Genomic DNA, 10,645 nt, shown 5'->3' with positions numbered 1-10,645 from the left:
GTACATAAAGTACACACATTAAGACCATAAATGTACATAAAGTACACGCATGAAGACCATAAATGTACATAAAGTACACACATGAAGACCATAAATGCCTATAAAGTACACGCATGAAGACCAGTCATGAGAATCTTCCTCCAGCTGTCTCCTCAGCTTGCTTTCATGTCCTTATTGGTTCAGCCGAGCTCACAGAGCTCAGGAGGTGTTCGTGGAGCCAGCTGTAGTCTCCCCCAGCTCCTCCGCTAACCCAAACATATGGTTCATGGGCAGAGATGATTCTCAGCCATTGTAATTTAAACATCCATAACCTCTGACCAGAAATTCTGACATCTAGGTGGAGTAGAACACCAGCTGTGTGATAAAGGCTCCACCCACCTCTCAGCTTCATGTTTTTTCTTCATATTTTCCTCCTCAGATATTCATTTTCAGTACAACGGCTTCCTGTTTGGCTTCCTGCTGCTGTCGGTGGCTAAACATCTGCAGGTCTGATTTCCAGGACCACAAAAGAAGAATCAGCTTTGTCACTGCACAGAGCACAACAAACTTTCATTTCAGTACAGCCCATCCGAAGAACCACAAACAAACAACAGATTTGGGTAGACGGGGTGTCTGAGGCGGCAGTCTCTGAGAGGCGCTCCTTTTTCATTAGTTTAGAAAAAGGGGAACACGAGTGAAGAGGAGGTTAAACAAAATTCAAATCTCGCACTGTGTCCTGCAGAGGCTGCACAAAACACCAGCACATACCATTACAGAACCACAGCGACCACACTCTGTGCCAACACTGCTTTCGTTTTCATTTCAGTTTATTTATAAAGTGCCAATTCATGTCGTCTCAGAGCATTGAACAGACACACTGCTTTCAGACCAGCAAAACGTTAGCTATAAGCTAAATTGAGCAACACATTAACTAAAACATAAATATAGCAAAAGATTAGTTAAAGGCTAAAATTAGCATAAACAAAAACAGAATTTGATTGTTTTAAAAATGATCCAATCCATCCATCCATCATTTTCCTCTTGTTCTGGACTCGGGTCTCTGGTGCAGCAGCTTGAGCAGGGAGGTCCAGACATCTCTCTCCACAGCCTCTTCCAGCTCTTCTGGGAGGACTCCAAGGAGTTTCCAGTCCAGCAGAGAGACATAGTCTCTCTAGCTTGTCCTAGATCTTCCCTGGGGTCTCCTCCCAGTCAGACATGCCTGAAGCACCTCCATAGGGAGGTGCCCAGGAAGCATCCTTACCAGAGTTCATGACTATAGGTGAGGGTAGGAACGTAGACCGATTGGTAAACAGACAGCTTTGTCTTACAGTTCAGCTCCGTTTTCACCACAACGGACTGGTACAGAGCTGCAATACTGCAGATGCTGTACAAATCTGTCTGTCAATCTCACGCTCCATTCTTCCCTCACTCGTGAACAAAACCCCGAGATACTTGAACTCCTCCACTTGAGGCAGAAACTCACCCTCGATCTGGAGAGAATAATCCACCCTTTTCTGACTGAAGACCATGGCCTCAGATTTGGAGGTGCTGGTTCTCATCCCAAGCACGACGGCTCAGTGGTTAGCACTGTTGTCTCACAGCAAGAAGGCCCTGGGTTCAATCCCCGGTTAGACCTGGGGTCTTTCCGTGTGGAGTTTGCATGTTCTTCTCGTGCTTGCCTGGGTTTTCTCCAGTTACTCCGGTTTCCTCCCACAGACCAAAAACATGCATGTTAGGCTGCCTTCAGGCCCAGACCTCCCTTGCAAAAGAAATCTATGATCTCAGTGGGATTTGCCTGGTTAAATAAAGGTTAAATAAATAGACCGCTTCACACTCGAATGTGGATTGCTCCAGTGAGAGCTGAAGATCACAGCACAGTGATGCCAACAGGACCACATCATCTGCAAAGAGCAGAGATGAATCCTAAGGCCACTGAACCGGACTCCCTCCACCCCCTGGCTGTACCGAGAAAGTCTGTCCGTAAAAGTTATGAACAGAATCGTGACAACAGGCAGCCCTGGTGGAGTCCAACTCCCACCCTGAAGGGGTCCGACTTACTACCGGCAATGTGAACCAAGCTGTCCTACCACTTGTATAGGGACTGAACAGCCCGTTACAATGGGCCCCAAACTCACGGAGCACCCCCCACAGTGTACCCCGAAGAACACGGTCGAATGTCTTCTCCAAGTCCACAAAACACGTAGACTGTATGGGCAAACTCCCATGCCCACTTGAGGACCGTACTGAGGGTAAAGAGCTGATCCAGTGTTCCATGGCCAGGACAGATGGAACTCGCATTGTTTCTCCTGGATCTGAGGTTTGACCAACAATCGGACTAGTCTCTCTAGTACCCCTGAATAGACCTTACCAGGGAAGCTAAGGAGAGTGATGCCCCTGTAATTGGAGCACACCCTCCGGTCCCCCTTTTTGAAGAGGAGAACCACCACCCCAGTCTGCCAATCCAGTGACACTGCCCCCAATGCCCACGCAATGTTGCAACAACGTCAACCGACAGCCTTACAACATCCAGAGCCTTAAGGCAATCAACGCGGATCTCATTCACTCCTGGAGCCCTGCCGCCACAGAGCTTCCAGCCCCAAAGTCCCCAGCTCAGTTTCCTCAATGCAAAACATGCTGGTGGGATTGAGAAGGACTGAGAAATATTCCTTCCACCTTCTGACGACATCACTGGTTGAGGTCAACAGCACCTCACCTTCACTGAACACAGCGTTATTAAAGAGCTACTTTCCCCTCCTCAAGCTGCCTGATGGTTTGCCAGAATGTCTTCAGAGCCGACCGATAGTCTCTATCCAGGGTCTCACTGAACTCCTCCCACATCTGAGCTTTTGCCTCAGCAACAGCCAAGGCTGTGGACCACTTGACCCTCCAGTACTCGTCATCTGCCTCCGGAGTTCCACCAGTCAACAAGGACCGATTGGACTCCTTCAAAAAAAGGTTAAACAAACCAACTGGATTTTATTTGAAGACTTAAGTGCTATATAAATAAATTGGTATGGTATGGTATGGTTTTTAACTGAAGACGTTTTGTTTTTCTTCCGAGGAGCTTCCTCAGTTCATAGAAACAAGGATTGTGGGATTCGACTTATAGGGCTGTGGTGTTCTGTAAGCTTGCATAATGCAGACTGACCTCTCACTCTTCACAACAGAGGACCGTTGGGATCTTTGTTAGTCCCACCCACTAAGGGGGCCACTCGTCACATGGTTGAAATTCCTGATAGGTGTGAAACTGGCTGGGTATCAGTCCTAAAGCTGTGAGTCAAGTCAAGACTTTATCAAGTCAAGACTTTATCAAGTCAGCAAGTAAATCTACAAAACACCACTGAACAGAACCAGGAGAAGAGATGTAAAAACATTGTCATCCCTTATGTTGCTGGAGCATCTGAGAAACTCAGAAGGATTTTCTCCAAACAAAACATCCCAGTACATTTCAAATCCATCAGGACTCTCAGACAGAGGCTGGTCCACCTTAAAGACAAAACACCCATACACAAACAGAGTGGTGTAGTGTATGTGGTCCATTGCAGCGAAGACTGTTCAGATCTCTACATTGGAGAAACTAAACAGCCTCTTCACAGACGCATGGCTCAACACAGGAGAACCACCTCTGTAGGACAAGACTCAGCTGTTCACATGCACCTCAAGGATGAGGGACTATCAGCCGTCTGACCATGGCACCCTTCCGGTTCTTTTGTTCCCAGGTGGAGAAGAAACTCACACGAACTCAATAAAATCAGGAGAGGTAAATTCTATTTACCATTTAGGCAGGAAAAGTTAAAAGTTCAGTGCTGAGGCGTCCATCTGACTTGTCTTAACCCAAAAGTGGAAGCGGAGGCTCTGTGCAACAGAACGCCCCAGCTTATGCTGGCCCTTGGCTCCGCCTCCACATCCGGGGCGGGCAAAGCCTATCAGTGTGTTTCAGTGGGGCGACTGTCTGACATCATTGGTCTTATCTGTTTCTGATGGTGGATAATAGGGTGATGTGCAAATCTAAGTGTTGGAAGCAAGCAAACAAAAATGACTCTTCATCGGGTGTTGACACTGGGATCGCTCATTGTGAGCCTCTGAGACTCATCTGATCTGGTCTAAACCAGGTGATAGTTCAGAGTAGGTCAGATCGGGCCTCCAGTAAGATTAAACTTCTAACAGGACACTCCTTTGAGGACCAGAATGTTCATATTTTGGACAGAGAGGAGAGATGGTTTGAGAGGGAGTGATGGAGTCTGTTTATTTAAAAAGAGATCAACCATTTTTAAACAGAGGAGGGGGTCTCAGATTTCAACTATCAAAAACATGTAATGCAGCTTTAGGACTGATACCCATCCAGTTTCACACCTATCAGGAATTTCAACCATGTGACCAGAGTGGCCCATCCGTGGGTGAGACTAACAAAGACCCTAATGATCCTCCATTGTGAAGAGTGAGAGGTCAATCTGCATTATGCAAGCTTACAGAACACCTCTGCTTTATAACTTGAATCACACATTCCTTGTTCCTTTGAATTGAGAAAGCTTCTTGGATGAGAAGTGAAACGTCTTCAGTTACAAATAAAGTCCAGTTGTTTTTGTTTTTAACCTTTTATTGATTTACCATGTCCTGGAAGACTGAGAATCTTCACCAGCGACTCCTTCTTCAGCTTGACAGCCTCCCTAACCTGGGGTGTCCACCACCAAGTTCAAGGATGGCCACCACGAGAATCACCGACAACCTTGCAGCCACGGCTCAAGGCAGATACCTCAACAACCGAGGAGCAAAACATGGTCCACTCGGACTCAATGTCCCTCACCTCCGCTGGGATGCAGGTAAAACTCTCCTAGAGGTGTGAGTTGAAGATCTCTCTGACGGGTTCTTCTGCCAGGCGTTCCCAGCAAACCCTCACCACACGTTTGGGTCTACCAGGTCTGTCCAGCATCTTCCCCCACCATCTGAAACACCAACTCACTACCAGGTGGTGATCAGCTGACAGCTCAGCTCCTTTCTTCACCTGAATGTCCAAAACAAACGGCCTCAAATCAGATGACATGACTATGAAGTCAGTCATCGATCTACGACCTCAGGCATCCTGGTGCCAAGTGCACGTATGGACACCCTTATGTTGGAGCATGGTTTTCATGTTGGACAAACTATGACTAGACAGAAGTCCAACAACAGAACATCGCTCGGGTTCAGATCAGAGGCCGTTCCTCCCAATCCACCCCCCAGGTCACACTGTCATTACTCATGTGGACATGGGGTCAGACAGGCGACAGTTCAACTCTGTTTGTTTTAATGTTCTGTCCATGTTGCTCCCATTAAATCCAGAAAAACTAAGCTTAAATCAGAACCTTGGCTTAATGACATCACTCAAGCCGTTAGACAGTAGTGTAGGAGAGCAGAGCGCAGGTGGAGGAAAGACCGGCTGCAGGTTTCTTTTCAAATGTTATGGAAGAGTTGGCGTCGTTATTAGAAAGCACTTAAAGCTGCTAAATCTAAATTCTTCTGATATAATTGTCTCCAACTCTCACAACCCCTAAGTTCTTTTTTCCACACTGAAAGCAGTTCTACACCTCAGTGAACCTTCACCTCTGGAAGCCTCAACTGAACTGTGTGAGAACTTCCCCCTCTTTTTAGAAAAAGTTGCTAATATCCAGGCACTCATTTCTCCAACAGCTCACGATCCTTCCATCCCATCTCAATGTGCAGCTGTATTTGACCACTTTAAGCCAATCTCTCCATCTTCTCTGGAGCAGGTAATGTGCAGCATGAAGCCATCTGGTTCCTCCTTTGATGTGGTCCCCCCTTGACTACTAAAGGAGGTTTTTCCTACTCTGTGTCCCTGTATTCTTGCTATTGTGAATAGCAGTTTATCCTCAGGTGTGGTGCCAAAAACCTTTAAACATGCTGCTGTCCAGCCTCTCCTGAAAAAACCCAACCTTGACCCCTCAGTCGTGTCCAACTTCCGGCCTGTCCCCAGACTCCCATTTACCTCCAAACTACTGGAAAAAATAGTTGGGTCTCAGTTTAAATGTTTATTGGAGGATCACGCTATCTTAGAGTTATTCCAGTCTGGCTTTAAATCTCTCCACAGCACTGAAATGGCTCTACTGAAGGTTTTTAATTACATTTTCCTAGCCACTGATGCAGATGATTCTGTGCTGCTTGTCCTATTGGACCTTACATCTGCTTTTGACACAATCGACCATGGATCCTCATTTCTAGGCTAGAGCAGTGGGTGGGCATCACAGGGTCAGCCCTCAATTGGTTTAGGTCCTACCTCTCTGACAGAACCTTTTATGTCGGTATCAAAGATTTCAGTTCAGCATCCCATCGCTTCAGTGGGGGGTACCGCAGGGGTCCATCCTTGGTCCCCTTCTCTTTTCTTTATAACTGCTGCCACTAAGTGCTATTTTCCACAAACACAACATTCCCTTTCATTTCTACACCGATGACTGTCAAATTTACTTCCCCCTGAGGCACAGAGGCACACACTCTATTCAACCTCTTCTTGACTGCCTGGCTGACATCCAGGACTGGATGGCTTTAAACTTCTTAAGTTTCAATGAGAAGAAGTTTGAAGTCATGTTGTTCCATCCCAATGGCACGTTCATGAACCACTGCATCAACCTTTCCTCTCTAGCTCCGTTAGAGAAACAAAGAGTCATTAATCTGGGCGTGATAATAGACCCTTCCTTAAAACTTTACAGTCATGTAAACATGATTGTTAAATCCTGTTTTTTTTCAGCTGAGACTGTCTAAGCTGAAGCCCATATTGCCCAAAAAGAATCTTGAGAGTGATCCATGCGTTCATAACATCCAGGCTCGATTACTGCAATGCGCTTCTGTTTGGAATCACTCAATCCTCCATTGCACGTCTACAACTGGTCCAAAATGCTGCAGCCTGATTTTTAACTGGTACAGGTCATAGTGAGCACATTATGTCATGTCCTGGAGGGGACCAATGCAGACATGTTCCTGTTTTTAGTTTTCTACAATCACCTTAGAATCTAGCTGTTTTTTGCTACTTTTCTTTTTTTTAGCCATCCTATTTGTTAAGAAAGAAAAAAAATCTGTATGACTTTTTATAACTGTTTATTGTTGTCACTGTGCCCTTTGTCACTGATTCTGTTCGTAACTTTTATGGACAGAATTTCTAGGCGCAGCCAAGGTGTTGAGGGGATCCATTTTGGTGGACTTAGGATTGCGTCCCTGCTTTTTGCATATGATGTGGTCTTATTGGCTTCATTAGATCGTGATCTACAGCTTTCGCTGGAGCAGTTCGCAACCAAGTGCGACGCGGCCGGGATGAAGATCAGTTCCTCCAAATCCGAGGCCATGGTCTTGAGCCGGAAAAGGGTAGAGTGCCCTCTCAGGGTCAGGGAGGAGGTCCTACCCCAAGTGGAGGAGTTCAAGTATCTTGGGGTCTTGTTCACGAATGAGGGAAAAATGGAGCGTGAGATCGATAGGAGGATAGGTGCAGAGTCTGCAGTGAAGCGGGCGCTGTCCCGGTCTGTTGTGGTGAAGAGAGAGCTGAGTCAAAAGGTGAAGCTCTTAATGTACCGATCGATCTACGTTCCTACCCTCATCTATGGTCATGAGCTTTTAGTTGTGACCAAAAGAACGAGATCTCGGATACAAGCGGCCGAAATGAGTTTTCTCCGCAGGGTGTCTGGGCTCTCCCTTAGAGATAGGGTGAGAAGCTCGATCATCCGGGAGGGACTCAGAGTAGAGCCGCTGCTTCTCCACGTCGAGAGGAGACAGTTGAGGTGGCCAAGCATCTGGTTAGGATGCCTCCTGGATGCCTCCCTGGTGAGGTGTTCGGGACACGTCCCACTGGGAGTAGACCCAGAGGAAGACCCAGGACACGCTGGAGAGACTATGTTTCTCGGCTGGCCTGGGAACGCCTCGGGATTCCCCCGGAGGAGCTGGACCAAGTGGCTGGGTAGAGGGAAGTCTGGGCCTCCCTACTTAGGCTGCTACCCCCGCGACCTGACCCCGGATAAGCGGAAGAAAATGGATGGATGGATGAATGGATGGATGGATGTTGTCCATTGTTGTCATCATTCTTTGTTGAAATCAGGTCTCTCTTGTAAATGAGTCCTCGAGGCTCAATGGGATTTACCGTCTAAAGATTGAATGAAAAAAATGACAGTTCAAAATACTCATGTATGTTTTGAAATCCATCCATCCATTATCTTTACCCGCTTATTCCATTTTGGGTCACGGGAGTCACTGGTGCCCATGTCCAGCAATCACTGTGCGAGGGGCGGGGTACACCCTGGACGGGTCGCAAGTCCATCACAGGGACACATAGAGACAAACGAGACAAACAACCATTCAGTCTCTCACTCACACCTAGGGACAATTTAGAGTTACCAATCAGCCTAACATGCATGTTTTTAATCTGTGGGAGGAAACCGGAGTACCCGGAGAAAACCCACGCAGCACGGAGAGAACATGCAAACTCCACCCAGAAAGGCCCCTGGACCGGGGTTTGAACCAGGGACCTGCTCGCTGAGAGGCAGCAGCTCTACCAGCTGCACCACCGTGCTGCCCTGTTTTGAAATCTTTTTTTTCCATTTACTCTTTATTTATCCAGGTCGACTCATTGAGCCACGAGAACTCATTTTCAAGAGAGACCTGTTTAGGGAGCAGATGGTGGGGGTTAAGGGCCTTGCTCAGGGGCCCAGAGTGGGGCGAATGAAGGTGGAGGGAGATGTGGGTGTTCCACCTTTTCCACCCACATTTTCACTTCCTGTTTCCTGTTTAGGCTCGCCACCTGCAGGGAGCGCTGCTGTTTGCCGTCCTGCTCAACCTGAAGCACATCTTCCTCTATGTGGCGCCGGCGTACGGCGTCTTCCTGTTGAGGAGCTACTGCTTCACCCAGGACAACAACGGTACCGGCTCACACTGAGATTCTGAGCCACGGGTGGTTCTGAAGGACCTGTGGTTCTGACCCACCCGGGGTTCTGTCTGGTTCTGTACAGACGGCTCCATCAGGTGGAGGAGTTTCAGCCCGGTCCGTCTCTTGGTTCTAGGCAGCATCGTCACGTCTGTCTTCGCTCTGTCCTTCGGTCCGTTTGTTGTCATGGTGAGACCCGCCAGTCAGTCCGACCAGAACCAGAACCTTTTTCCTTGTTATGCTGCAGCTGTTGTGTTTTTCAGGGCCAGCTGCCGCAGGTTCTGACCCGACTCTTCCCCTTCAAACGAGGGCTCTGCCACGCCTACTGGGCCCCCAACGTCTGGGCCCTGTACAACGTTCTGGATAAAGTTCTGGTGCTGCTCGGTGAGGCTCCCCCCCCTCTGGAGTTTAGGTTTTATAAAGAAAGAACTTCTGAGCTCAAGTTCAGATTTATAGAAAATGACTTTTATTTTGACAGTTTAAATATAAAGCTTTTATTTTGTTGAGGCGTCCGTCTGAAGCTGCTGCAGGAGGCGGAGCTTCCTCAGGCCTCCATGACGGGTGGTTTGGTCCAGGAGTTCCAGCACTCGGTGCTCCCCTCCATCTCTCCCTCCGTCACGCTCGTCTGCACTCTTCTATCCATCCTGGTGAGTCGGAACCGGTCCAGTTCCACAGCTCAGCTGGACCTCCTAGGTTCTGGTGTTTTTAACTCTCCTCCTCTCTGAAGCCGGCGGTGGCGTCCATCTGGTGGCGTCCCACTGGTGGGCGGGGCTTCCTGCGCTGCCTGCTCCTCTGCGCTCTGGGCTCCTTCATGTTCGGATGGCATGTTCACGAGAAGGCCATCCTCCTCGCCATCGTGCCGCTCAGGTGGGCCGACCCGGTCCGACCCGTTAGGCTGCGGGCGGTGAAACATCCGAAGAATTTTATCCATGTTTGTTTTTTGCAGCATCCTGGCGGTGGAGAACAGAGAGGATGCTGGGACATTCCTGCTGCTGAGCACCACAGGACATTACTCCCTGTTCCCACTGCTCTTCACCCCCGCAGGTAATCAGAACCGCTGGTCTAAACAGAACCCGTCCTGTAGCTTTAAAAATCAACACAAAACTGTCAAACGTGAATCTGGATCAGAACCAGCTCCGCCTTTAGACACCAGAACTTCAGACAAAATCCAGTAAGAGCGGCTCTGATCCCCCTCAGACGTCAAAGGTCAGGTCACTTCCTGTCCCAGCGCCGCTCCTCAGCCGGGTTGACCTGGAGCTCCAACACGTTGATCTGCTCGAGTCGTTCAGGAAACGCACTCTGCTGACAGAACTTCAAAATAAGAGCGTGGCGTAGAGGAGGGGTGTTGGAGCATCTTCTGTCCAGAACTTTTCTGAACGTTCTAACGGCGGTCGGTTCTGATCCGAAGGTTCTGATGTTTTTCTGTTCACGTCTGAGTGAAGTGACAGGAAGTTGATGTTTCCAGAGCTGCCCATCAAAGTGTGTGTGATGCTGATGTTCACCGTGTTCTGCTTCTCTGCGCTCAGGAAGCTCCACAGGTGAGACACACCTGTCTGACCCCCCAACACTACACACACACCTGTCTGACCCCCCAACACTACACACACACCTGTCTGACCCCCCAACACTACACACACACCTGTCTGACCCCCCAACACTACACACACACCTGTCTGACCCCCCAACACTTCACACACACCTGTCTGACCCCCCAACACTTCATACACACCTGTCTGACCCCCCAACACTTCACACACACACCTGTCTGAC

General features: G+C 48.6%; 1 protein-coding gene across 1 annotated transcript in view; it reads left to right on the top strand.

Moving 5' to 3' along the window:
• alg8 (ALG8 alpha-1,3-glucosyltransferase) overlaps positions 1–10,645 on the top strand; it is a 14,655-nt gene that overhangs the window by 3,433 nt on the left and 577 nt on the right. Inside the window, exons 5-12 of the mRNA XM_037687205.1 lie at positions 419–486; positions 8,744–8,870; positions 8,961–9,064; positions 9,139–9,259; positions 9,383–9,522; positions 9,603–9,742; positions 9,822–9,919; positions 10,341–10,413. Of these exons, the coding sequence (XP_037543133.1) occupies positions 419–486; positions 8,744–8,870; positions 8,961–9,064; positions 9,139–9,259; positions 9,383–9,522; positions 9,603–9,742; positions 9,822–9,919; positions 10,341–10,413 (871 nt within the window). The remainder of the gene's footprint in view (positions 1–418; positions 487–8,743; positions 8,871–8,960; positions 9,065–9,138; positions 9,260–9,382; positions 9,523–9,602; positions 9,743–9,821; positions 9,920–10,340; positions 10,414–10,645) is intronic.

Source organism: Nematolebias whitei, chromosome 14, assembly GCF_014905685.2.
Source record: "Nematolebias whitei isolate Nwh7 chromosome 14, NemWhi1, whole genome shotgun sequence".
Lineage (NCBI taxonomy): Eukaryota > Metazoa > Chordata > Actinopteri > Cyprinodontiformes > Rivulidae > Nematolebias > Nematolebias whitei.
This window is presented reverse-complemented; position numbering and strand designations above follow the sequence as displayed.